Genomic DNA, 26100 nt, shown 5'->3' with positions numbered 1-26100 from the left:
ATGTCTCATATGGGTTTGTCAAATTGCAGTGTCTTCCAGGTCCTCTATTTTATCGCTTGTTCTCAAACCAAAATACCATCCACATGTACTATGTGGTACAACTAAACACTACCATGCATATCTAAGATTCAGACAACCCAGATCTAAATCTGAATCACTCCTCCTCAGCCTCAAACCCTTCAACTCTTACAGCCTCCTCCTCCTCCTCATCCGGCTGTGCCAGTTCGACAACCTCAGCACCCTCCTCCCCTTCCGCAGCCATCACCTCCACCTGCGCCTCGCTCTCACCAGGAGCGGGCAATTGCTTCCCCTCCTCCTTCAACTGCTCGATCCTGGTCTTGGTCATCTCGAACACATACTGTCCCAAGTGTTCCACGCCCTCCATGACCGTCTCTCCTTCAAGTCCTTCCTTACCGACTTCGTCGGCCAGAACGCGCTGCGAGGGCCACAACTCACCGGTGACGAGGGTCAGCTTGTCCGGACGCTGTAGAAGCAGTTCAAAGGCTTCGCGAAGCTCGTAGCATGATTCAAAGACGGAGCGGCGGCCGAGGATGTACAGACCCAAGCGGGCACGGGAGAGGGCGACGGTTAGACGGCGGATGTCGCGGAGGTAGCCGACGCGGGAGGTGCGGGTTAGGGAGAGAATGATATCTGTGAATTAGCGTCTTAGTGGCTTGCTAGAGGAGGGATAAACAAAGGATATGGAGAACGTACAATCATTCTGCTCGCCCTGGTACTTGTCCACCGTCGTAACGATCCTCGGCATTCCAAAAATGGGATTCTTCGCGCACCGATGGCCCAATACATCCTTAATCAACGCCCTCTGTCCGGCGTAGGTAGCGAGAATGCTGATTTTCTCTGCGGGGTAGCCCAACAAGCGCATATACATGAAGATAGCCACTGCGTACTCAGCCTCGCCCAGGTTCTGGATAAAGTGCGGCGTTGGCTCGCTCTCGCCCTGGCCTTTGTAGTCAGGTACGTCGATGAACTGGTAATCGTACCGGAAGCCGGCGTTGGCAGTGAGGAACTCGGTAGCCGACATGGTGTGCGGGAGATCGTTCAGGGATGGGTAACGCCACTTGTAAAGGCTCGAGATGGAGGGCCTGGCCCGGCCCTGGAGGTCGAGGTTGATGGTGGGCACGCCGAGGCGGACGAGGCGGGAGAAGAGGGACTGCTCAAGGTTGGCGTAGTGACGGAAGGCGAGCGACTGGATAACGGGGGAGTTTTGGTAGTGGTCACCGCAGAGGACGATGCGTTGGAGTGGGACTTTGCCGTCCTTGGGCTTCTGCATGGCAAAGGGGATGAAGTTCTCAATTTCCGTGACCTGAGCAGCTTCCTCCATAACCACGTTGTCGTAGTGGAAGCCTAGAGAGGCGATTTTACCACGCCGCATGGCAGCGTGAGTGGCTGTCATGGCGATAATGCGGGCTTCGTTGGTAAGGAGGTAGTTCTCCTTATCGCGATCTCGGCGGAGGATTTCGAAGGGCATAACATCGGCAAGTTCTGTAAAGATCTTGGAGATGTGGCGGTAGCAGCCGTTGGCAATCTCCCGAACAGTGTCGACGTCAGCATCGGGAGGGAACAAAGGCTGGGGCGCGTCGGCAAAGTAGTAGTGGAAAGGGAAGGCCTTGACGATGTCCTCAGCGGTTGCATCTTCAGCCTTCGTAAGTTCACTGAACTTAGCCCATGCGGGTTGGACATAGACCTTGTTGAAATAGCCTGCTGTTTCGGCCGAATTTCCGTGAGCACCAGGTGCGCCTATACTGGCAGCGAGACGATTGACTTCAAGAAGATACCGATCACGGTTCTCAAGGAAGGATTCTACACGTCCGTGCTTGCTGAAGCTGCCCTCCGTTTCCAAGTCCTCCTCACCATGTCCGAGACGTAGAAGATGGCGCTCATCAATGTCTAACGCCACAATCTTGGCAAAAAGCTGGTTCAGGGCCTGGTTGCTGTGTGCTATGAGCAAAGTCTTCTGCTCAGGAAAGTTGTGGTAAATGTTGTTGATGATCTGGGTAGCAACGTCGGTCTTGCCTGTTCCTGGAGGCCCAACGACTACCGTGAGGCCAGGTTGGGAGCCAGAGATGATGGCCTCCACTTGCTTGGGTGTGAACCGGACCGAGTTAAGCTTGGGCGCATCAATGGGATACGGCCCATTGTTCGGAGGCTTGTAAGATGAAACCTTCACTGTTTCTATCTCGGAGATAAGAGCAGGTTCAGCATCTCGCCTCCTCTTTTTGGAAGGCTTGGAGGCTCCATCTTCGGCCGGCTTCTCAACTGTTTCGAGGACGAAAGGGGGGTTGATGGTTCCGGAGACATCTTCGCTGGGCTCAACATTCTTACCGGGCAAGCTCTCGATCAGATGCTGCCAGTCTAGGAATGTGTCGCGGTAGTCCAACTTCTTTATCCTATTAGGGAGGTTCTTATAAGTCGCTCCAGCTGGATCACCATATCCCAGGAAGACGTCATGCATCCATGGAGCGAGTGGTACTTCGGAGAGGGTGAGGTCCCGAATCGACTCCAAGACCGGCTTGAAGTTATTCTCACGACCGCTGCGACGGACGATGAGGTTGATTCCATCATACACGTTCCGCTTCCCCTCCGAGTCCCGCTTGTAGGCATGAGCGTCCAAACGGACCTGGATCTTTCTTGCGTAGCTCCGATTGTGGTTCTCAAAGTACGCTTGTGCATCGCGGACCGCACGACCTCTGTCATCCATTATCTGAATCACCTCTGCAGTACGGACAGTCACCAGTCCCAACCTTTCGGCTTCGCTAAGAGGCGCCCCGCCGTTTTCAACATTCTTTGCCTTGGAAGCATTGACTTCAACCAGGAACAGCACGTCATCGGGCCGAAGAGCGTCCCAATCACGACGAACATGTTCTGTTAGTCTGCGCAAATCGATGGTTACTTCAGCCTTTACAGTGGAAGGAACATCAGTACCAACAAGCGGTGGGACGACATCGAGTATTGTTGGCTTGCTGATAGGCAAAGCCATCCTTGAGAAACCCGTGAATACTGTCTCGCCGGTGCGTCGAGCCTCGGGTTTTAGCCTTGCCAAGGCTGCCTCGATATCTTGTCGGATAGCGTAGAATGCCTCGCAACGATAGAGTGTCAGCGACCGCCAAAGGAAGTCTCCAACTGATAGATACTGCAGATTCACTTTTGGCAGCGCCAAAGGCCGCGAGCCATCATAGTGATCGGTCCTTCTCAGGCCAGTCTCAAAGAGCGTCTCTTCCGTAGGAAGAACACTCAGCTCAGCCGCCTCTTCTTGGAAAGTCTTGTGACGCTCGAAGGTTGACAATAGCACCTCCATCAGGAACCTCCGGTCCACCACCAAGGTAGAAGATTCTGGGTAGCTGATTCGCAAGCCTAATAATCGAGCCAGCTCGGTGAGCTCTTCGTCGGTCAAGACATCCAGCAGCCCGAAGAGGTCGGATCTCTTGTCGATGGAGCCATAGTTAGACAATGCAAGCACTGTCAGTTTGTCCTTGAAGTGTTTTAAGGATGTCCTTTGTAGCTTCGCGAGCCTGGCGCAGTGTTGATCGTACGCCTCCGTCTTGCTATACTGCACTCCTGTCTGGTCGTCGACCGTGAAGTACACAAAGTGCGAGAGCAGCTTGGCAAGATCCCGCAAAAGACCGTTTCCTTCATCGTTGTACATGGGCGACAGGCGCAGAGCTGGCAAGATGTGGAGGTCTTGGAGCAGGGTGTTGGCGTAGCGTCTTGTTGGGAGTTGGCTGAGGACATCTATCAGGAACTCAAGGAAGCGCTCGCAGTACATGACCTGGTCCTGTTTGGCGTTTTCGGTATAAAGAACCCTGAAGAACTCCAGGACGGAGCTGTACAGCCATGCCCTCTCGAATCGCAGACGGGCTTTCCCTGCGTCGTCCGCCGCATCATATCGCTTAGCGGATGCCCTCCAGGTTTTCCTCAGTTGTGGATTCGAATCCAGTAGCTCGTTGCGCTTCTCTTCGGTGGAGAGGTTGTGCCAGATGGATATCGAGACAAGGGGTGCGCATTCCTTCCGGACAATGGCGCAATCCAAGCTCTCGAAGGCGTAGATAATGAACTGGAGAACCTGGGTCCTAATGCTCCAAGATAACGAGTCGTCGAGGGTCATGGACAGGGCACGGCGGAAGAGGTCGGAGAAGTCGGCCGGGCGGTCATTGAAGAGGCCTGCACAGGTATCTGGTTATTCATCATTGCCATGAAATATGATGTCCTGAGCATTGACTTACCCCATGCGTCCAGTCTTTCCCTGCGCTTGGCATTGACTATAAGAACGATCAAGAGAACATGGTAATTGGATGAATCTTCGCCGTAGCCAGGCCAGAGATAGCTATAAGCCAGTTAGCGACAGGCATCAAGGTACACACATCTCTTTGGGGAGGGCGATACATGCCTCTCTAGAGTCTGTAGGCCTTCCAGCACCAACAGAGATTTGAGAGGGAAGCCATCCTTCTCTAGCGCGTCCCAGATCTCGCTCTTGAGCACGTCGTTCTTGACCTTGACTTTGACGTCGTCGGCGCGTTTTGTCGCCTTCAGCCAATGCTGGCGCGCAAGGTTGGCAAACTCGCTGTCCCCTTCCAAGTCTTGGGTTGTGGGCCGTCCCGAGCCAGCGGCTGGCCCTTTGTCTGCACTCGCGCTGCTTTTTACTCGTTTCGCCGGCGGCATTTTGGGGTAAATGTGTGGGAGAGTCGTTGTCGCGTGCAGAGGGCGAGAGATTCGTCCAACCGCGTTGCTGGTATGTTTGGAAATTTGGAAGTCGATATTCCAATTGCGAGAGTGACGGTACGGGTCACTGCCGGGATCTCTATCAGCGATAAGTTAGAGGTACCTGTGTTAGCGTTTACAGCTCCCAAAGGAACTGCGAGCAGGACGGGAGGTACCTCGAGTGGCAGTAGGTACACCGCAAATTGCAAGGTACCTTTCAGAGTTGAACCTCTTACCTCTAGCGCTCCCACAGCCTTGCAGGAGTATCACAGTCCTCGCATCCACACCTACCCCACATGCACGAATTAGTGTACCGAGCTACCAAACAAGCCATCCAGCATCGGACTGTAAATGGAGCCTTTGCAGCTCAAGCACGGACAAAAGACCCACTTGCATCTAGCCTTGTCACAGCTTCCACTGTAGTGTAATGCTCCCATCTCTGGTGTCTGTCTCAGTAAACAACAAGTGAACTTCACCTGAATGCTCACTCTTTTCCTTCTCCCATCTTTACTTCCACTTCCACCAATCTTACAAACAGCGCTGTTTGCTGATCTTTCCCTTTCTGTCAGGGCTCACTGACCTTCTACACCGGACAAAGGCATTCATTCTCCAATCCCTAGGCTATATCAGCATCATCTTCACAGAGAATTGCTGGCAACACTAGACTCACCTCTTGCCAAACCATCTCGCACTTCGTTCAGCCTTCTCGCGCGATCGACTTCGACGAAACTAATATCGATAGCATAAATCCACTCAGTATCGACATAAGCTGCGAGGCAATGAGTAAAGATGCCTTCCAGCGTGATTGAGAGCCACGGCGTCCCCGGTGTCGCCGCCTTTTCGGCCTTTCTCGAAAACCTCTTGGCACGCGCAGAAGCAGTAAAGCCGACTGCATCCATCGAACCTCCTCTCGACAAGGCCGATTTTCAAGATCTCCAGACCCAGCTGAACGAGGCCCTTGGCGTGGACCCCAGCCAAGCTAGTGAAGCGAACGATGCAAAACGGACACAGCGGCACGCCATCATCGAGACTGCCGTAAGAGATACGTTCAGCAAGCTGATCGTGAGTTTGACTTCAGATCCTGCCGAGTTTGCCAGCTTAGGTTGCGCCCAAGCTGACTGACTTCGCCAGGCCACCACCTCTATCGACTCGCCAGATTTTGCCCGAGTATGGAACCTCTTTGACATCCTGTCCATTCTCTCTGATGACGAGCAATGTGATCCCGCCCTGCTTCTGTGGCTGGTTGAGGAGCTGCTTGACAGTCAGACTATTGCCGGTTGTCGCAAGGTGTTTGACTTTCTTGAGTCCCGCAGAGAGCGCATCACAGCAAAGCATTTTGGTCAAAAGAAGCTGGTCATTCTCCGCACCTGCAATGAGCTTCTTCGACGTCTATCAAGGGCTCTGGATCCAGCGTTCTCCGGTAGAGTGTTTATCTACCTCTTTCAGAGCTTTCCGCTCGGAGATAGAAGTTCCGTCAACCTGAGAGGAGAGTACCACGTCGAAAATGTTACCACATGGGATCAGGAGCCGACAAAGACAGAGGATGCTTCTGCCGATAGAATGGATGTCGACACGGAGACGCAGGGCGAATCTGCCCAAAAGACCGGCGAACAGCGATCAACTCCCAAGCCCGGAGCTACAGATGCCAAAAAGCAGCAGGACAAGGCGCTTGATCTGGAGGCTTTATACCCTATCTTCTGGTCTCTGCAGGAGAGCTTCAATCAGCCAAAGAAGTTGTTTGAGCCCGCGCAGTTTGCCTCCTTCAAGTCTGGTCTAGAAGCGACGATGGCCACCTTCCAGAGCATCAAGGTTGATCAAAGCGCACGTTCCAGGGATTCCAAGGACAAGTCCGATGAGAGCAAGCGTGCACTAAAGAGGAAGCGTGGTGAAGGTGAGGATGACGAGTTGGCTAATGGTTTTAACCCAAAGTATCTTACCAGTCGTGATTTGTTTAAACTCGAGGTCCGTTCCCTGTTTCACTATCTTTATTATGTCCCTTAACTCACCAAGAACAAAACGCAGATTGGCGATCTTGCCCTACGTCGAAACGTACTCGTTCAAGCCTTGATCATCATGGAGTTCCTACTTTCACTCTCACCCAAGGGTAAGGAAAAGATCGCCAGCATCAAAGCACCCAACAAGTCCGTATCACATTCGGATCAACAGTTGAGTGAGGAAGACACCAACTGGGTGCTAGACATGAAGAAGAAAATTGCCGATTACCTCAAGCTAGGCCCAGAAGGTCCTTACTTTTACAGGATGGTCGAAACTGTCCTGAGCAGGGACAAGAATTGGGTGCACTGGAAGGTAGAGGGCTGCCCGCCTATCGAGATGCCCGCCGTTTCCCCTCAAGCGTTCCTTGATGCCAAGATTGCGGCAGGCAAGCTAGCAACAGCAAAGAAAATGAGAGATGCACCGATGGGCTCGATGAACTGGGACTTCCTACAAGATGAGGACCCGGACGAAGCTTGGAAGAAGCTTGAAAATCCGGAACGGTATCAACAACCTGACCTCAAGACACTTGAACGAAAGTTAGAGGATGCCAAATTTGATATCGAGATGGCCAGAGATCCCAAGGAGAAGCAAAGGGCAATCGAGGCCAAGAACAGCCTTACCTGGGTGGCTCTCAGAGTCGCCAGCAGATCCAAACTGGCGATGTTCGACGACATCGATAGTGACGACAACATCGACGTCATTTTTCAGGACAAGCCTAAGCCTAAAGAACCCGAGCCACAAGAGGCAGAGGATTCCACGGCTGCTGCTGATGCCGTCTTCCCCGATGACCGGAAGCCAATAGTTGTCGTAGACGTCAGCCGGACCAGCAAACTCAGTGTTGCGAAGCGACTAGCCAGCCAACACCCCGGCGTCTTCACGCGAGTACCAGCTCACATCACCCGGAAACCTCAAGAAGGCGAAAAGGAAGGACAGGATTACTACTTTGTGGACACACAAACATTCAACATGATGCGAGACGGCGACCAGCTTATCGAGTTTACGGAAGGAGACTACAGCCAAGGCACGAGCAGGAAACACATACAAGCCGTTAGTGAGGCAGGCAAGGTTGCTATTATGGAGATGAGCCACGATGTAAGTTTCGATCATCCCACCTGTCACTCCTAAGCGGTCACATGCTCACCTATTCAACCCCCCAACAGAGCGCACAACAAGTCAAAGACTGGGACTTCTCAGCGCGCTTCATTTGCATCGAGCCTCCCTCGCCAGAAATCCTAGAAGCGCAACTGAGAGAAACCGGCAGCGGTCTCGAAGGAAACGAGGATCAAATTCAAGCCATCCTCAAAGACGCCGCCGAACTCGCAAAGCAACAAAAGTCCCCAGACTTCTACGAGTCAGTCATCGACGGTGGCGACGACTGGACCGCCCTTGAGGTCGCTGTATACGGCAAGGCGATCACCACCACCAATAGTAATGGCTCGACCGAGGAGGACAATGAGAATCGGGAACCTGAAAACGGCGATGTCTCCATGTCCGCCGGTGAGGGCGCAAGTAAGGAGGAACCCGCGGCAACGACAACAGCAGGTGGAAATGATGACGATGTTCAAATGACGGATGCGGCTTCTGCACCTGAGACTTAGAACCACTGGGTTGGGAGCTGGATAAGTCGTAATAATCAAGGTCAGGATCGTGCTATTTTCCTGATGATGATTTGGGGATGGATGTTATTGGTCAGATAGTGTTGACTATGGTTGCTCGAAAGGCACAGCCAACATTGGGTTCGGCGTAGTGTAGTTGCAGCAAGGCTAGGGCTTGGGTTTCGAATAAAATGCAACATTTGTTTATTATCGCCAACGAACATTGAGCAACAGTCTCGTGCCGACAAGCTTCTTGAAGCGGTGCTGTATGTTTTCCACAGTAGGCATTTATTACTAGGAACCGACGACCATTTTGGTCTGCTTTTCTCGAGTAAAAAAAGGTGTCTCATCTCTTGACTCTATCCTTGCCTTTCCGAACAAGCCCGTTCGCTCACTTTACACTCATTGCCCAGCAGAAGAAACACAAAGATGAATTGGTGTAGCAATCTAACCCCATTTATTGACTACCAAAAGCCAACCAGCCACAATGTTAGATAGAGCAAAAGCAGAAAAGTCAAAAGTCAAAAAAGGAAAATGAACTTTTAAAAATAGGGCACCCCACCCGAGCTTGGTGGAGTTGATTGATTGAATCCTTTTGACAAGAGTGGGATTCGAACCCACGCCCTTTCGGACCACGGAACTGAGTATTTAACTCGGATTAAGGGTTAACCTTAACGTGGCGCCTTAGACCGCTCGGCCATCTTGCCTATTATGGTTGTTTTTATCATATTCAGGCTCTATGTAGACAGATCATAAAACTGGGGTCTGGACATAAATCTGTGATATATTTGTCAAGTATCAAAACCACCACTGAAAATCTCTAGGGCGTTTAAAAGGAATATGGTAAAGTGCTGGACAGGGTGAAGGGGCTTCAGACAACGTAGAACATTGATGCAAATATAAAGACAGATCCAGTGACAGAGAAAGGGTCGCAGAGGAGGAACCAGGCGGACGAAGTTGTAATGATCAGCTGGGCAAGCGACGGGTTTTTCATCTCCAAAGTTTCTTGGTACTACACGAATAGACATCTCAAGCACCAACATAGTGTCGATCACACGTCCCCAATACATTATCCCAACTTCGTGAGAGGTCATGACCAATCCTTGCTTTATACATCAATTATGCTAAACAAATAAAAACATCACCTCCAACCCCACACTACTGCACTGCTCTACTCATCATCTGACTCCTCATCCTCCGACTCCTCACTATCAAACTCATACTCGCTCTCGACCGATCCCTCGGGTCTGGGTATCATGACAAACGCGCCCAAGCAAGTGATTCTGTTCTCCGTCTCGTACGTGCCCAACAGCTCGCCGACCTGTCTGCCGGCCTTGACGCCCTCCTCCTCCTTGCCAACACGAAGGTCGCCGCTCTCAAGACGCCAGATCCTGATGCGGCCATCGCTGCCCGCGCTGGCAACGAACCACGACCTCTTACCGCTTTCCTCGTCCTCCACGGGGAGAATGGTAAAGTCCTTGATTCTGCCCGAAACGCCGGCCGTCTTGCCGCCGAGCTGAGCGATCAGCTTGGCGTTGGGCGTCTTGGCTTCGAAGAGCTTTGTCTTGTGCTGCTGCTCCTCCTCCTCCTCCTTGGGAGCAGGTGGCTCAACCAACTCGGACTCAGCCGTATCAAAGAACAATATCCTCCCATCCTCCGTCGCCACCGCCAGGACATGCTTCTCCTCCTCTTGTCCCTCCTCCTTGCCAAGACTGACATACTTGATCTCATGCACCTTCGTCATCTTGGTCCCCACCACATCCTCCCTCATGACCCTGCACCTCGGGCGACAGTCCATGCCAAACACCAGCACATCACGATCAAAAGTAACCGCAAACTCGTCCTCGCCCCACACAATCCTTCTCGCCTCGCCCGTGCTGTGTTTCCCCTCGCCAATCTCCATCAAAACGTCCTTGGGGAAGTTCAGCACGCGGCTCTTCTTGCCCGTCTCCAAGTTCCACAGCCGCATGCTCCTCTCGCCTTTACTAACGCTGATCATGATCTTGTTGCTCGGGTGCACCGCAAAGTCATTGACACCCGCGGGAACCGCTCCCAGCGCAGCCGTGTCGCCCGACGGCCTGCCCTGCGCCTTGGGAATGGGGCACTTGAACGTATGCAGCAACGCCCAGTCCCGAACGCGTGTGACGGCGACGGTGGAGTCCTCCGAGGCCGAAAGCAGCTTGGAGCGGTTGGGAAAGACGAGGCGGGTGATGTTGGAGGAGTGGTGCAGGAGTGTGCCGAGCTCGCGGTTCTTGGGGTTCTCGAGGACCGGGCGGGGGGTGATGCTGTTGAGAAGCTTCTGGTCGTCAGCGGCCTTGGCGGAGGGCGGGTGCGCAGAAATGTTGTAGATGTTGATGCGCTCGTCGGTGGCGCCCGTGGCTAGGAGGACCTTCTGACCGCCCTTCTGGCCGGGCGTGGGCGCCGAGGGAGGGGAGAGGGCGAGGCATCGGATGGCGGAGGCGTGTGCGTTGAAGAGGAAGGTGTCGGCAAAGGAGACTTTGTATGAGGTTTTGGATTCGGCGGCGGCGGCGGCCTTCTTCTTGCTGTTCTTCGAGGGGGTAGCAGTGGTTGTAGTAGTGGTCGTGGGAGTAACGGTGGCGGTAATACCGTGAAGGACGCGATCGTAGGAGCCGGCGACGACTTGGATAGTTATCGGGGAGGTGCTGCCCACTTTGAATGGGGTCGCGGAAGTGCTGGAGTTAGAGCTGGCGCGCGCAGCCTTGGTCGGTGCTGGGGCCTTGACTTTCTTAGTTGATTGCTGTTCTGTTTTCTCGACAGGTGCGCTCTCGGGCGCATTATCTCTCTTTCTCTTGTTGGCCATTTTGAGCTCTGTTGTGGTGGTGGGATTACAACGAAGAAGGTGGAGGTCGGACGATGTTGAAAAAGTGATTGATCAAGATAGGCAGAGAGAGCCAAGTCTTCGGTCTTCAGTCTTCAGGCTCTGGTTGCAGTGCTGAACGACTGCCATTCGATTCCATTGACTTTCCTTCGCAACTTTTTTTTAGTGGGGCTTTGCTTCAAAAGTCTTATCTTATCAGTGCACATCATACGTCCGGGTACACTACATAGAGTTAGGTACGTACCTACACTGGCTGGACAACACATCTTGGCATGCCTGGTCGTTGTCTACGAGCACCGAACCTACGTCTGGTATGGCTAGATAGGTACCTGGACAATGTGGCATCTCGAGTCACTTTCAAACGGAACCGAGGGTATACGTACTAATATCTATATTCAATGCGCTCGTCACTTCGTTAGAACGCCTTAATCATGTGCAATCGCTGCACGACAAGCCTTCCCTATACGTACAACATTCGAGTAGCCCTTACATCTACATGTGCCTTGTGCTTAACTAAACCTCTAATTTCCTTCCCCCCAATCGTTGACCCTATCTCCAGGACCATCATCTGCCGTAACTCATGATATTGGCAGTCAAAGCATGGTATGGCTACTGCTCATTTCCTAGTGTCGGCATGAAGCAAGTATTTTGGTGGTTCTCTCTCAGTTTATTATTTTGTTGGAGCAGGCGCAGCGCTGCCGCTCCCCTGTCCCTGTTGTTGCTGCGCCATTCCCGCCTGCTGAGCAGGCTGAGAATTTTGACTAGTCTGGGAAGCGGACTGGGGGGTAGCTACAGGTTGCTGGGCTTGTTGGACCTGTGGTTGTTGAGCTTGTTGAACTTGATGTGATTGCTGACCTTGCTGGCCTTGTCGGTTCTGCTGGCCTTGCTGTCCAACCAGACCATGCTGAACTTGCTGACTAGCCTGTTGCGGCTGGTGCGCCTGTGGTTGAGACTGAGGCTGCGGTTGCGGTTGCTGTTGTGGTTGAGTTTGCGGTTGCATTTGCCCGTGGCTTTGAGCCTGAGCCTGAGCCTGAGCTTGCTGAGCCTGAGCTTGCTGAGCTTGAGCCTGCTGTGCCTGAGCCTGCTGAACCTGAGCCTGCTGAACCTGAGCTTGCTGAACCTGAGCCTGTTGAGCCCGCGCCTGTTGACTTTGAGCCTGTTGACCTTGAGCCTGTTGACCTTGAGCCTGTTGACCTTGAGCCTGTTGGGCTTGCTGAGCCTGCTGAGTCAGCTTAGCCTGTTGCGGCTGTTGAACTTGCTGAGCTTGGGCTTGCTGAGGCGGCTGAGGCTGCTGGGCTTGAGCCTGGGGAGCCTGAGCCTGTTGAGTTTGAGGATGCTGAGCTTGAGCTTGATGAGAATGTTGAGGCGGTTGTGCCTGCGGTAGCTGTGGTGCAGGGTGAACTTGTTGACGCTGCTGCTGCGTCTGCTGTGCCTGCTGCGGTTGCTGCTGCTGATGCTGGTGCTGCTGATGAAGTTGTTGCCCGTTCCCATGGACTTGTCCGTGTCTCTGTCCCTGAAGCCCTTGAGGTTGCTGGACATGTTGTGCTTGCTGAACTTGTTGGGTGTGATGTGCTTGCTGGGCATTCCGAGCGTGTTGAGCTTGCTGGGTGTGTTGAGCGTGCTGGGAATTAGGGGTGTGTCGAGAATGCTGAGCGTGCTGAGGTTGAACCTGACCCGGAGCTTGGCCTTGGACCTGACCCTGGACCTGACCTTGGACCTGACCTTGGACCTGACCTTGGACCTGACCTTGGACCTGACCTTGGACTTGACCCTGAGCGTGGCCTTGACCCGGAGCTTGGCCTTGACCCGGAGCTTGACCCTGCCCCTGAATTTGGCCTTGGCTTTGAGCTTGTCCATGCTGTTGCTGCTGCTGCTGTTGTTGGTGTTGCTGCTGCTGCGCTAGCTGTGCTTGCTGGGACTGCTGAGCTTTCTGGGCCTGTTGATGAGGCGTTTGTACTTGCTGCTGGGGTTGCATTTGCGGGGTCTTCTGGGATTGCTGAGGTTGTTGAAGCTGCTGAGGTTGCTGGGCTTGCTGTACCGGCTGTCGTACCATCTGAGGCTGTTGCGACTGCTGCCGTGCCTGCGGGGATTGCTGAACCTGCTGCTGAATCTGCTGTGACTGTGAACCCTGCGGCAACTGATGTGCCTGCTGCCCTTGTACTTGTTGGACTTGATGAGCTCGCTGGGTTTGCTGAGGTGGTTGGCCTTGCCCCTGAGACTGAGCCTGAGGATGGGCTTGGGCTGCTTGCTTCTGGGCCGCCGCCTGCGCCTGGAGTTGAACCTGAGCTTGAAGCTGAGCCGCTGCCATTGCTTGTGCTTGAACATGAGGCTGGGCTTGAGGTTGATGAGGTTGATGCGCTGGAGTTTGAGTCTGCATCTGAGCCTGTGCAAGAACTTTGGCTTGGGCTGCTGCCGCTGCCGCTTGTTTTTGCTTCTGAGCAGCCGCCGCTTGTGCCTGGGCTAACTGGGCCGGGGTAAGCTGACTTTGGGCGGGTTGCGGAGCTTGCTGTTGTGCCTGCGCTTGTTGTGCTTGGGCCTGTTGTTGGGCCCGTAGAAGCTGCGCATATTGGTGAGGACTCGTTGTAGTGGCCACGGTACCTAGACTGTGTCCAACTCCACCTGCCGCGGCGTTCATGGCATGTTGTTGGGTTTGAACTATCAATCGACCCAAGTGTTCCGTAGCCATCTGCCTGATCTGGTCTTGGGTGGCGCCGGGATTCTTATTCCTGAAATGGGTCTCAAACTCCTTAAGTCTAGTGTGGATATGAGTATACGGTAATTGCTGAGCGGGTATCTGAGGACCACGCGGCGACCCAGCCGGTAGCATCGGCATACTCAACCCAGCACCTGGAGACGTCACCATCCCAGCAACGCTGTTTGCCGCATTAAACGAAGCCATCATCGCTTGCGCACTGACGCTAGACATGTAGACGCCATTGTTCAGGCTATTCACCACCGGCCGCATTGGTGTTGGCGACCCTTGAACACCGTTGATTTGAACTTGCGGCACTGGCGGCGGCTGCTGAGTCACTTGAGGCTGTTGTGGCTGCTGCTGTGCTGGTTGAGGTGTTTGGACCTGTTGATGCTGCGGCTGTTGCTGCTGCGGCTGCTGCTGCTGTAGTTGTTGTTGCTGTTGCGGCTGTTGCTGTTGCTGTGGCTGGTGTTGTTGTTGTTGTTGTTGTGAAACCACTTGTTGTTGAACCTGACCCTGCTGCTGTGGCTGCTGTGGGTGTTGTTGGTGCTGATGTTGTTGGTGCTGTTGTTGCTGCAATTGCACCGCAACAGCTCTCTGCTGATCTTGGATCCTTCGGGCCTGCATCACGAGGTTGATATCTGGCGTAGGATTGACCATTGGCAGCCGGTGCTGTGCTTGCATGGCCTGGAGCTGAGCTTGAGGGATAGCGGCGACGGGAAGGGGTGGTACAAGACCACTGGCGGCAAGTTGAGCGGGAACCGTAGGGATCCCGGCTGGAGCCTGCATCGGGACGCGTCCTGGAGCGAGCTTCTGGGCCGTTACGGCCATCTGACCTGGAATATTGAGTCTGGCTGCGGCGTTGTTGAGTGAATTGGCGGCGGCAAGTTGCGCTGCTGTCTGGGGCACCTGAGCGACGCCAGGCGTGGCAGCCAGTTGGGCTTGTCTTTGCGTAAGGAGCTATTGTAATGTTATGTCAGTATCTGTGATAACTAGAATAGATGGATCCTGCTCCGCTACTTACCCGTTTCTGTATTATCTCGTGCTGCCGCGCCGCTAGATGAGCCATCTTCTCTGCAATTTGCTGGTCACGAGCAGCTCTCATGAGACTGTACTCCTGAGGAGTTTTCGCCTGGAGGTGGAGTTGCTGCTGGGGTTGCTGCCTCTGCTGCTCATTTGTCTTGCGCATGGCTGTCATAGTGGCCTGAGCCTGCTGTTTCTGCGCCGCCGCCTCTCGTTTCTTCGCCAACTTTCGCATAGCATCAAACAATGCCAGATGTTTTTGGTTCCTACGTCTCTCAACACGCATAGTGTTGGTGGGCCTCTTCCGTGGAATAGGGGCCACCGCACCGTTAGGTCCAACCTGCTGCCCCTGTGCCGCGTTCTGGTTGTGCTGTAGAATGGTCCGCCCAGCAGCATCGATCCTGGCCTGATAAGCCTTGAAGTAGGGCGTCTTTGCAAAATCACTAGGCAAACCCTCGAGGTTCACCCATCGCTCAAAGCACTCCCAAGGGGTACGCCGCTCCACAGCTGATGGGAACGATGACCTGCTGGAGATCATCGAGGAAATGAGAGACCAATTATACGAATACTCACGTACCAACGCCCTAAGCTGATCATCCTCTGCCAATGTCCATTGTGAAGCAATCCGGCTTTCAAAAAAGCTCTGGACAGGCATTGGGTGTTCTGAAGGTGGGCGAAATTGATGGCCAGCATGTAGACGGTCTCTGGTCAACTTCATTTCCGGAGCAAACAAGGCAACATCAGTACTTGTGGGCGGCAGTTTGGCGCCCTTGTCTGGCTGAGCACCAAAGACATATTCCTCCTCCTCCTCCTCGTCTTCACCCTGGAACTGAAATCGGGAACGTTTCTGAGGCTGTGGCTTCACGTCCAAAACCATTTCGCCCTCAACATACTTGCTGAGAGGCACGGCTGGCCTCTTCCACTTGGCGTCGGGATCGTAGTCCGGAATTATCCAGTCGAACTTGGGAACCTTGAGCGGGGAACCATACATTGGCAGATTTTCTAGCAGAAGATCAGCCGTCCGTGAAGGCTGTAGCTCAAAGACCACCTCGTCATCCTGCAAGGCAAAAATGGTTGCTGGTGCAATGGTGGTGATTGGCAGCTCCGGTACTTCTTCATCGTTACCCACGGGCGAATCCGAGTGATCCAGCTCCGGGACCAAAGACTCGCCAGTTTCGGGGGCATCTGCCATGCTGGTATCAGCATTGTCGACCGCCCGGACGGGAGGTATCTTAGCGTCCACCTGTAGGAGTTTCCGATCAGCAGGACTGGAATAATACCATTCTGCACAGGCATACGCAAGGTTTCGAGCAACTGCCCGCTTCCACTTGCGTTCCTCCCGAAAATCTGTCCGCATCCATTTCATCTCCTTAATCAATAAATCCTGATGGGATGCGGGCCTTGCCGGTTCCAGGCAACGGACAGGTTGCCTAAGCGACCATTTGTCGTGCTGTTGGAGATGGTAGACCCTGCGCAATATCTTGCAGGCTTGGTGATCGAGTATTGACAACGTTTGATCAGAGGTGGACACAGTTTTGTGGGCGGAGTGCAACAATTTCTCGAGCGGTTTCATCCAAGATGAAGTTCGAGCAAAACTCTCAATGAAAAGCGTCACGAAGTAGTCTTCGGAAGGAATATGGCCAGGGGGCTTTGGTTTGTTGACAATCAGTGCGGTATCGTCACTAAAACGAGGTTTCCTGTACTGTTTTCCAAAGACAACCGTTGGCACACTTTTCCTCCGCCTTTCACGGAGCCTAGTAGAGAGAGACTTGAGCCGATGAGTTAGCAAGCCCGGAGGCATATCACCTTCTTCGTCCGCAACAGCAGATTCCGTGTCAGGGTGAGATGATTGGGACGTCCTGGCCTGGGTCTCAGTCTCAGTCTCTGGTGGTGCGTTGATTTGAATTCCGGGAACAGTTTTCTCAAGAGATACTGCAGGCTGCGCAGATGGTGGCGTGGTTGACGGAGCGGTCGAAGAGGGTTGAGGCTGGCGAGCAGACTCTTGGGATGGAGCTTTCTCTTGCACTGCGTGCACACTCGGGATTGGTTTCGGAGCCTGCGCAGTTGGAATCCTGTCCAAGTCCATCGGAGTAGGACCAACATCCGCCCTATTATTGCGACTTTCGGGCCCTTGAGGAAGGGGCCCTTGTTTTGCAACCTCAGGCAAAGCGGCCTTGGTCACTGCAACACCTGTGCTAACACTTGCCTGTGAAGCAACGTGCTTCCCTGGGATATCTCCGTTCATCATATTCCGGACCTCACCATTCACAGCTGACGGGTGTTGCGTCTGCAACCCACCAGTAGAATGCGCCCCATGGGGTCCCGCAACACCCGCCTTTCCGATGACTTGGCTCGTCCGCGTTGCAGCTGATTCTTGGAGGAGCTGTGCCTCTGCTCCGCTAGCTGCTGGCCTGACTGAAGGGGCTGACGAGATGGGGACCTCTGGAGCCCCATTGGCATACACACCTGGTTGTTGAGGCTGTGGGCGCAATTCTGGGACGGCGACAGATGGTCCTGTGAACTGACCCACGCCCTTGTTATCGGTGGTGGCCCTCCTGAGTTCCTGCTCGGGCCTGGAGACTGGCTTATCGAAAGACTGCGATGCCTCATTATCGGGACTAGTGCTTGCTGACGCTTCATTACCGAGGGGAGTTGGGGCGGACTGAACAGTTGAGCTGGGTGACGAGAGGGTATCGGGGTAACGAATCGAATCGCCATTCGATAATAGCTGGTTGACAGAGGTGATTGTAGGCTTAGGCCGAGCTTTCTCTTCTGCATCTCCCCTAGACACCGTGTCGTCCTTGGGTCCCGCCCTACCTTCACCCAGATTCGCCGTCTTCGTGGTTGATGTAGGAGCTGTCGCTGGGGGTGCAACCGTCTGCGGAGTCGGCAATACGCGCCCTTGAGGTGCATTGTTGATGATGCCGTTCCATCGCCCATTTCCATGAGGTGCTGCGGGCGCAAGGAGCACAGGCGTCTCCTTCGCCGGCGGTTTCGACTCTCCGCTGGGACCATCGGCTGTCTTGACTGCACTCCCTTGAACCGGCGCCAGCTTCTGAAACTCCTGTCGAGGGGCGAACGCCTTCAAGGCCTCCTGCGGTCCGGCAGCCCCATTAGGTACTTGGTTGTATGGCACGGTCCGTTCGGGTTCATGACGGATGCTCGACGCTGGCGGTGCCGGCGAAGGTAATCCGTTGTGCTGTACATTTTTGGGAATCGTATGGTTTGGGTGGATTAACGGCGAAGGTTGAACTTGTTGGACGACATGAGGGCCATGTCCGAGAGAGGATTCATCGGCGGTTGCGATATGTTGTAAGGTATCGAAGCGAGGCCGTTGGAATACGGGCAGCAGTCGCTCGGCCAGTCGTCGGCCTCTGAAGCCCAAGGTTAGCCAAGTTACCGAACAAGACAGGGTGCAAAGATGGGCGCCTATGCACCGGAGAAGTGGACGGTAAAACGTACTGCAGTATTTCACAGTCGAAGAGAAACTTTGCTTCGCCGGGGGAGGCGGGACGCGTGTCGAGGTCATTCAGGTCGTGATTGGGGAAGCCATCTTCGTCGGTTGCTACAGCATACAACTCTCTGAGCTTCCGTTTGCGCGACGTCACAATTGAACTGTGTCGAGTCAACACCAAGTCCCGTACACCAAAATGATCGGAAAGATTCGCTCGATCGATTGGGACACATCTTACTTTGCTTCCGCCCGCTTTGAATGCAGCAGCTTCCGGCGGTCGGCGGGTCCGACCTCAGTCATGTCATCGGCGGCCGCGACATCCGTTTATCAATTAAACGGATGTTCACCTAGGTGCTATGGGACCGTAGCAGATGGAAAAAGAGGCGGCGATGGACAGATTACGATGGCGTTGCGATCTTGGTCGCTGCGTTGATTGATTTAGCGACGCGAATGAAGGTGATAAATTCTGTTTTTTTGCCTTTGGTCGCGCTTTTGGAGGGGGGTTCATGCCAGGTAATTGGCCGAGACGTTTAGCACTGGTAGGGAGGGAACTCTTTTGATGGAGGGGAAGCACGGTAGATAAGGCTAAAAATGCTAAGGGTCTATCGGGCGGCAAACAGCAGTGAAAAGAACAACAAAACCCGAGTGAGTATGCCGGGGCGTTCCTGCTGCAAAAAGGTGCTTCGAGATGCAGTACTATAGGTTGTACCTGTGTTGGATGGGAAACGGCGCTGGGGGGGCGAAGGCTTTCAGCGCACAGAGGTTCTGTAAAATGTGGCCCAGGAACGAACAAACCCAGGAGGAGGTAGGTACCTGCTACCTACCTACCTCGTCCTGGACAAAATAGTTGAGACCCTAGGAGAGAAATATCCAAATGGGACTCTGGCTGGTGTATTTTCGAATCGTTCTTTAATCCCTATCACTCTCTCACAACGGCCTTTTTTTTTTTTTTTTTTTTTCTTGACGAGCGGTAGCGGACTGGTTTCCCTGACCTCTTGGTGGTTGGTCTCATCTATTTTGTCTCAGACGAGCCTACCTACCTAGAGGTACCGAACCGTTCCCCAACTCCGGGCAGTCCGGGATGGCATGGGAAAGGCAAAATGATGGCAGGATTGAGTATCAAATGCTACTGCAATTGAATAATTCGTTGCCTGGGATGCGGGGTGGAGTTTTCCTTCTTTGAGAAGAAGCAGCTCTCCAGAATCTTTGATCCCTCCTCAAAACAAACGGATCCCTATCATTCGATTCCCTTCATTGTAGTAGTTTCAGAGGGTGAGACCTTCTCGTCACTTATTCTTAAACCAACGAGGGCTTGATCTTGACGCCCGACATCCATCCCCACTGCTCGGTGCGTTCCTGGGCAGGAGGCAGATCTCACTACAGGATCCATCCGTCCACGGCCGTGGGAATTCTCGCGGGAATCGCAATTCGAGCGAGTCAAGTTTATCAAGTGTGTGATCCTGGGCATGGCTCGGACGGACTCTTTTTTCATCGGTACAACTCAAACAACACTCGTTGTGAGAAAACCTGGGAGCGGACGGAAGCAAACCATTGCATGTGAACAAAAGGGGCAACCCAGAAGTACCTAGAGGTAAGTGAAGACGGTGGAAGTAAAGGTGCTGGATGTGGTAGGATAGGCAACAACTTCATTCACCTACCACCAAGCTTGAAGAAAGAAATGTGCGTTTGGGGGGTTCGGTTCCGGTAGCATCCAGATGGGTGCGGCATGATGACGAAGAGATCTTGCAGATCAAGTTGCTCTGGCGACTGCCTTGAGTGCGAAGAAGAGGACAAAAGAGGCAAAAGAGGTCTCTTGAAAAGAAGAGCAACCTGCTGGACATGGGGCATCAAGAGAAGACACGCTTGTTGCTGGAGTCGCAGCCCGCTGTAGAGTCCATATAGAAATTGGAAGTAAAAGGCTGAGTAGACAGGTTGTTCGTTGTATACTCATGTTCAGGACATGTCTCCGTCGGTGTTGTTGACGCGGGCTACATCCAGTCGTCCGCTTGTACCAGACTTGTGTCAGTCAGGAGACTTCTGTTGCCTGCCTGCGAGTCTTCAGCCAGACGTGGGTGACATTCCGTGGTCTGTGCACCACCCAAGCGGCTCTCCATTGTAAGCGATAAGCAACTTAACTAGTATAGCAGAACCCTTATCGCCTCCAGCGCGTCAACCAGATCGCATTGATCCATCCCCAACAGCCAAAGTCTAATCCTGACAACATCAACCATTAAAACAACAGCAACCACAATGACCGACCAAGACTCCAAACCCCGGGTGACCATCGCCCTAGGGACATCATCTTCCTCGTCCAGTTTCAAAACCAAGAAACCTAGTCGACCAACCCACACCAGGCGTCATCACGCCCGCGCTTCTTCAAACCATTACTCCTCCGAATCCGAAGACGACGATGACGAAACCGGTGGACAACGCACTGGACGAGTGCAAGCAATCACCGAAATATCAACCTATGGCGATGACAACGAGTTGGAAAACCGAGATCGCTCAGATCGCCGCAGAGACCGTAGCAGAGATAGGGATAGGGATAGAAATAGGGACGGGGACAGAAACCGTGATCGCAGGAGAGACAACAGGTCCCAAGATAGAGACAGACACAACAACAGATCCAGCAGGCCATCAAGAGACGATGATGCTTCTCGCTCCCGCCGACGGTCAACATCCCGTTCCCGCGACCGCGACCATAAGCCCAAAGACCCCAAAGACCTCCAAGAACCAGAAACCGCTCCCCCCAAATGGGGTCTAACAATCAACCCAAAATCCACCACCACCGCCACCTCCTCCTTTCACCACCAACGACAACCCCGTTCCCCCTCCCCAGAAGAAAAACCCCCACAAACACTTGAAGAGCAAGCCCTCTCTTCTCTCCTCTCTCTCGATAACAAAGGCTCCTCCACCGCATCCAAGCGCAAACGCTCCCACTCCCCCTCTTCCCACGACCGCGATCGCTCTCCCGATCACTCAGACTACCGTGCCGTGCCCATCGACGACTTTGGCGCCACTTTACTCAAACAGTTTGGCTGGGACGGCAAGATGCGCGGAAAGGTGAAGGAGGTGACGCACAAGCACGCGAACCTGGCCGGGTTGGGAGCCAAGGACGCCAAGGGGGCGGAGGAGCTGGATGCGTGGAACCAGAAGATCAGTGGACGGGGCGGAGGAGATTCGAGGGGGAGGGACTCGAGGCCTGTCAGGCTGGAGGATTATAGGAGGGAAGAGAACAAGAAGAAACAGAGGATGGAGTATCGGCACGGGGAGAGCAGCTACAAGCAGGAGAGGGAAAGGGAGAGGGAGCGGAGGGGGGATAGGTGAGAGGTCATCATGGCTCGAGGTGCTCTCATTACCACCAAACCTGAATGCTGCAAGAAACAACTCATTGTCACTATCTCGAGCGGGCCGGTTGCTCTTGATCCGGACCTTTCATGTGGCCAGACAGCTCAGGCCTTATCCTGACAGCCACCACATCAAACGGAATTCATGGAATCATCAGGCGAGGTACGATTGTGTAACGTGGTTTTGTTCCTAATTCAATAATAGGTAATAAGGAAAGACTACAACTTAACCCTATAGAGTAGGTCAATACTATTTTTTTTTAAATCCCACGTCACCGGCACCGTTGTTATCCAGTGCTAACTTCCAAACCCCGCGATGTAGAGGGAATGACAGCACCGCGTGTCCTCCAGCACTGTCTCCGTCCTCCGTCATAGGTATTTTGCCTCAAAAGCTCCATTCCTCCATCCTGCGCCGACGCCAAAACTAGGTAATCTAGTTCATAGGTAACATCTTCCTGCTCAGTTGTTGTTCTTAACAGACGCAGCCCTAGCGGGAGAAGCAATCTTAGGCTCCACAGTCTGGTCAAGGACTGAGACGGTGTTATCGCTGATGCTAGTCATGGAAGCTGCAGCCCCCTGCGATTTTTCCAGCTCCGCAGCCTTCGTAGCGCTGAATTTGCTCGCCTTCACTTTCTCGTTGAAAAGAATGCTGAGTCCTCGGACAGAGATATCCTTGGTTTCCGGGATGCGGTAGAACGTGTACAGAGCTCCGAGACCACAGATGCCTGCGTAAAGAAAACCCGTCTTGGCGCCCCAATTCCAGCTCTTCGAGTCCATTCCGAGCATCTTGGGGGTAAGGAACAGATTGAAGAGATTGGCCGCCAGGTAAAGGCCACGTGCGAGAGCAATGGTCTCTGTGCGGAGGCGAACCGAAGGGATATCGGAAACAATTGAGTAGCAAATGGGGCCGATAGTCAGGTCATAGATGGCAGTATACACAACAAGGATCGCTCCGGCAGCGGACACGGACTCCGGAGTTGTAGCTAGTGAGGCGGAACCGCACACAGTGAGCACGATGGCCATGCTGATTAGGCCCCAGAAAAAGATCCGTCGACGTCCCATCTTTTGCATCAACCACCAAGACGCAATTGTGCCCACAATTCCGGCACAGGGCAAGGCAATGTTCATGGCCAGTGCCTTGTCGCTTGCCATGCCGACAGACTCGAATAGCTTGGGAGCCCAACCAATGAGGCTCGAACCGCAGAGGGCTTGAATCATCCATGTATTGCAGGTAATTTCGGTACGCCTTCTGTCAGTGCCTCTGAACATGGCGCTGATTCTCTGCCATCTGGTCTGGTTGTCGGCAACGTGCTTCATTTCATGGCAGATGGCGTGCTGCATCAAAGCAAGCTTCTCCTGGGTGCGTTCCTCGGATCCCTTGCGGACGAGCTTCTTGATGGCCTTGTGAGCATCCTCTACCCTGTTTTTCTGGAGATACCAGTATGGAGACTCGGGGGCAACGAAAATGGCAACAAAGAGAAAGGCGATGAAGACCCAGTTCAGGGCGAAGGGCACCCTGTAGGCCCACTCATTTTGAAGACTATGGAAGCCATAGGCGACGGCAGAGGCCAAGAGTTGACCGATGATCCAGCAAAGATTGTTCCATGTGGTCAAGATTGGCCGCATCCGCAATGAAGCAATTTCGGAGGAGTAGGCGGGACTAGCGACTTGAAATAGGCCCCACGGGATGCCCTGGGCCAGACAGCCGATCGCCAAGATGACGACGTTGTTGGCGAAGAAGGGTACGAAGCCAAATGCCGCGCAGAGGATGAGCATGAAAAGAACGGTGTGCTTGTACCCAAACCACTTCACGAAGAATGATGTAAGGACGACGCCGAAGATCGCGCCGACTTGGGCCAACAAGGGCAAAAGGGCCTTCCATTTGTACGCAAGCTGATGAGATATCCGTGTTAGCATTGTCCTCTATTCTAGACGACACGGTCCCAACCACTATGGGACTGAGCAGTGCAACATACCTCATATTTTCCGGTCGTGGTGTCGAAGACACCGAACTTCGCGTTGAAAGATTCCACGCTGAAGAAATACGTGAGGAGTGCCATGCCGTAACCCTCCATGATGATAGTCCCGGAGTAGCCGAGCGAGTACATGATCAAACATAGATCTCCCATGAATGCGCGCTTGAAACTCATTTCTTGCTCCCTTTTCTCGGCAAGAAGGGCTAGATCTTGGTCGTATTCACTCGCACCGAAGAACTGGGTGCGGTGGGGTGTGGCATTTTCGTGTGCCGCGGTGGAGAGAGGGGGCGTTGATGCTGTTTTCTCCTCATCGTCGGATGTGTGTGGTCCTCGAGGGGCAAGGTTGTCGTTATTGGACATGGTAGTGATGCGTTAAGTGTGGTTGTGAGGTGACGGAATTGTCGACACGACGGAAGGTATCGAGCTTGGTGATGGTGACACTGTTGGTGATGCCAGAGACACGGGAAGGTGTTTCTGGTTTGGGATCGTGTAGTGTGGTAGATGGGTTTGATGATGAAGCGTATCGATGCTTCGTTCAGAACGACTGATGGCAAGTTTGAATGATATGGAAGCCAATGGAGAGAGTGTGTGATGGGAGAAGAGACACCATCAGAATCTGGGTTGCGGGCTGGGTATTTAAGGAGCTGAAATGACAAAGCTTTGGGGAAAAGAGTGAAGTGGCCAACTGCGAGAGGAAAACTGTTGAAGCATGCAGTCCTGCTTCAGTTCTTTCTACAAGCCGGTCATGTCCGTAACCAGAGAGAGAGGGGGGAGCTGCATTTGTGGCCAAGTGGTAGCAGATGCATCTTTGGAGTTGAGCATTCGTGGCGGACCTGCCATAAAACATTGTGCGGCAGGATGGTTTCTGCATTCCACTTGCGGCACCGCGTGCGTGGTTTTCCTTGATATAGGCACCTACTAGGTAGGCATGCAACAAACTACTTTCCAGTGTGGCCTATGCTATCCTCAAGGGAAAGAAGTACGCAGAATTTTAATAGAGAAAGGAAGAAATGAAGGATCACCAGAGACTGCAAGAAGGGCACGACGGGGGAATGAGCAACTTTCTAGTAACTAGTGTCGGTGGGTGTCCTCAACAAAATCAAGTTGTCAAGAACAACAGGTAGAGAGGTAAGTAGGTCTTGAACTCTATTCCGCATCGATACGACCTGCACCTCCATATGACTGATCGATCCAAGATGCGGGCTTTCCCACATATTCAAATATGCTGACCATGACTTGGTGGCGGATAGGAAGGAACTCCGGTTTGTGTAGTGATCCAAGCATCGTCCCGGCTTCCGCATTCGATGAGCACATGACTGGAGTAGCAGCCAACCATTGATGTCATCACCGCCGCCGAAGAAGACAGCATCTCTCTTGCAGTTTTGGGCTCGGGGAGGAACCTCCCAGCTTTTACAGACTGATGCGTGAGGACCCCCTCTGTAGCACTGGTCTGATAACTTGGAATCTCATGTTGGCATCAAACCCCATCAGCGTGGTTAGGTACTCGTCAGGGAGCTACGATATTGATTTTATGCTACGTATTCGCTGACTGAAGATACCTGTGAGCTGGAGATTTTCGACGCAACGGAACATCCGGTCTGAAACATTGAGGGACCGGTCCGAGTTTCCCAGGTCTCTACGATACTTCAACCAAACAGCCGAACATAAAAGGGATCCCCGAAATGCAGTGCATAAATGCCATGCAAGGGAGCCGAGTGCTGGGCACAATAACGACTTGGCCGGATAAAGCAAGTTGATACCTCTACGCTTGCTGTCCGGCATCGACCTCCAAGGACACTTACCGCAAGAACTCGGCCGATGATTTTTTGGGGTTTCCTGGATATTAGACATATGAATGTCTGATCATGTACATTCTATGCCCCCACGAAATATCGGGAGAGACGCGTTGCTACCTCGAAACACTAGTATACGTTTAATTCTTTTGGCGCCCGGACTTTCTCCCTATCTTCTTACGGGCACTGGAGGATGGGGACTTCAAGATCACCGTCTTATATACAATCTCTGGCGGGCACGAATGTTGCAGTCTGCCTTACAGAATGTGCTTGATTTCCTGGAACCTGAAAACCAACAGCCCGAGCCTTTGTGGCATCATAAAAACTCGTTGAAATCAGAATGGCTCAGACGCGGGCTAAATCAGTCGTCGGGGTTTATCTATGTCAGTCGCTTTGCATTTATCATTAGGCAATGGTTTGACTGCCGGGCATGTTTGACCCTATAGTGCCATTTCTGAGTGACACGAGATTTCACAGTATTCTTTGATGTTCGGATGCCATATGTCACAGAATTAACATGCCGAGTTGACAAGATCAAGTCACGATCGCTTTTCTCCGTCATTTTCTTTTCTGGTTTCCTTCTCTTCGGATTGAAAAGAAGTTGTGTTTGCCCTTTTCAATTATATCGCCTTCTACCGGTATTATGACGACAACAAGACCACCTTAGAAA

At 53.1% G+C, this 26100-nt stretch overlaps 6 protein-coding genes and 1 non-coding gene across 8 annotated transcripts; 2 read left to right on the top strand and 5 right to left on the bottom strand.

Moving 5' to 3' along the window:
• Positions 1–3: 3 nt before the first annotated feature.
• Positions 4–4903, bottom strand: NCU07866 (DEAD helicase superfamily protein). The gene is made up of 4 exons (XM_958034.2): positions 4406–4903; positions 4242–4342; positions 715–4179; positions 4–651 (listed from the first exon to the last, which is right to left on the bottom strand). Exons 1-4 carry the CDS (start codon positions 4675–4677, stop codon positions 155–157), a joined length of 4335 nt encoding a protein of 1444 aa, XP_963127.2. The 5' UTR covers positions 4678–4903; the 3' UTR covers positions 4–154.
• Positions 4904–5115: 212 nt separating this feature from the next.
• Positions 5116–8527, top strand: NCU07865 (THO complex subunit Tho1). The gene is made up of 4 exons (XM_958033.2): positions 5116–5778; positions 5848–6678; positions 6739–7803; positions 7872–8527. The coding sequence occupies exons 1-4, from the start codon at positions 5506–5508 to the stop codon at positions 8307–8309; spliced, it is 2607 nt and encodes an 868-aa protein (XP_963126.1). The 5' UTR covers positions 5116–5505; the 3' UTR covers positions 8310–8527.
• A 375-nt stretch (positions 8528–8902) lies between these two features.
• NCU15221 lies at positions 8903–9013 on the bottom strand. Its single transcript has one exon. It is a non-coding gene; the product is annotated as a tRNA-Leu (tRNA).
• Positions 9014–9234: 221 nt separating this feature from the next.
• Positions 9235–11401, bottom strand: NCU07864 (60S ribosome biogenesis protein Mak11). The gene has a single exon (XM_958032.2). It carries the CDS (start codon positions 11125–11127, stop codon positions 9478–9480), a length of 1650 nt encoding a protein of 549 aa, XP_963125.1. The 5' UTR covers positions 11128–11401; the 3' UTR covers positions 9235–9477.
• A 118-nt stretch (positions 11402–11519) lies between these two features.
• Positions 11520–18842, bottom strand: NCU07863 (hypothetical protein). Its single transcript, XM_958031.2, has 4 exons — positions 18553–18842; positions 18323–18475; positions 14862–18234; positions 11520–14797 (listed from the first exon to the last, which is right to left on the bottom strand). The coding sequence occupies exons 1-4, from the start codon at positions 18612–18614 to the stop codon at positions 11816–11818; spliced, it is 6570 nt and encodes a 2189-aa protein (XP_963124.1). The 5' UTR covers positions 18615–18842; the 3' UTR covers positions 11520–11815.
• Positions 18843–20487: 1645 nt separating this feature from the next.
• NCU07862 lies at positions 20488–22896 on the top strand. Of its 2 annotated transcripts, none has more exons than XM_011395649.1 (3): positions 20488–21900; positions 21984–22647; positions 22707–22896. In XM_011395649.1, exon 1 carries the CDS (start codon positions 20565–20567, stop codon positions 21639–21641), a length of 1077 nt encoding a protein of 358 aa, XP_011393951.1. In that variant the 5' UTR covers positions 20488–20564; the 3' UTR covers positions 21642–21900; positions 21984–22647; positions 22707–22896. The 2 variants fall into 2 exon arrangements, with proteins under 2 accessions (XP_011393951.1, XP_011393952.1); XM_011395650.1 differs by having other exon boundaries at positions 21984–22105; positions 22327–22881.
• NCU07861 (hypothetical protein) lies at positions 21827–24266 on the bottom strand. The gene is made up of 2 exons (XM_958029.2): positions 23638–24266; positions 21827–23554 (listed from the first exon to the last, which is right to left on the bottom strand). Exons 1-2 carry the CDS (start codon positions 23995–23997, stop codon positions 22121–22123), a joined length of 1794 nt encoding a protein of 597 aa, XP_963122.1. The 5' UTR covers positions 23998–24266; the 3' UTR covers positions 21827–22120.
• Between the last annotated feature and the right edge of the window lie 1834 nt (positions 24267–26100).

The sequence above is a fragment of the Neurospora crassa genome, linkage group III, assembly GCF_000182925.2.
Source record: "Neurospora crassa OR74A linkage group III, whole genome shotgun sequence".
Lineage (NCBI taxonomy): Eukaryota > Fungi > Ascomycota > Sordariomycetes > Sordariales > Sordariaceae > Neurospora > Neurospora crassa.
Note: the sequence above shows the minus strand (reverse complement) of the source record. Positions and strands in the feature narration are given on the sequence as shown.

What these genes read in the sequence shown, in the direction of transcription:
- NCU07861 (XM_958029.2), bottom strand. Translation starts at nt 23,997, where the DNA reads ATGTCCAATAACGACAACCTTGCCCCTCGAGGACCACACACATCCGAC. An exon ending in CCACGACCGGAAAATATGAG is followed by an intron (nt 23,555 to 23,637) that starts GTATGTTGCACT and finishes ATATCTCATCAG; the next exon opens with CTTGCGTACAAATGGAAGGC.
- NCU07863 (XM_958031.2), bottom strand. Translation starts at nt 18,614, where the DNA reads ATGACTGAGGTCGGACCCGCCGACCGCCGGAAGCTGCTGCATTCAAAG. An exon ending in TCAAAGCGGGCGGAAGCAAA is followed by an intron (nt 18,476 to 18,552) that starts GTAAGATGTGTC and finishes GACTCGACACAG; the next exon opens with TTCAATTGTGACGTCGCGCA. An exon ending in TTCGACTGTGAAATACTGCA is followed by an intron (nt 18,235 to 18,322) that starts GTACGTTTTACC and finishes CTTGGGCTTCAG; the next exon opens with AGGCCGACGACTGGCCGAGC.
- NCU07865 (XM_958033.2), top strand. Translation starts at nt 5,506, where the DNA reads ATGCCTTCCAGCGTGATTGAGAGCCACGGCGTCCCCGGTGTCGCCGCC. An exon ending in GTGATTTGTTTAAACTCGAG is followed by an intron (nt 6,679 to 6,738) that starts GTCCGTTCCCTG and finishes AACAAAACGCAG; the next exon opens with ATTGGCGATCTTGCCCTACG. An exon ending in TTATGGAGATGAGCCACGAT is followed by an intron (nt 7,804 to 7,871) that starts GTAAGTTTCGAT and finishes ACCCCCCAACAG; the next exon opens with AGCGCACAACAAGTCAAAGA.
- NCU07862 (XM_011395649.1), top strand. Translation starts at nt 20,565, where the DNA reads ATGACCGACCAAGACTCCAAACCCCGGGTGACCATCGCCCTAGGGACA.
- NCU07866 (XM_958034.2), bottom strand. Translation starts at nt 4,677, where the DNA reads ATGCCGCCGGCGAAACGAGTAAAAAGCAGCGCGAGTGCAGACAAAGGG. An exon ending in GGCCTACAGACTCTAGAGAG is followed by an intron (nt 4,343 to 4,405) that starts GCATGTATCGCC and finishes ACTGGCTTATAG; the next exon opens with CTATCTCTGGCCTGGCTACG. An exon ending in GGAAAGACTGGACGCATGGG is followed by an intron (nt 4,180 to 4,241) that starts GTAAGTCAATGC and finishes ATACCTGTGCAG; the next exon opens with GCCTCTTCAATGACCGCCCG.
- NCU07864 (XM_958032.2), bottom strand. Translation starts at nt 11,127, where the DNA reads ATGGCCAACAAGAGAAAGAGAGATAATGCGCCCGAGAGCGCACCTGTC.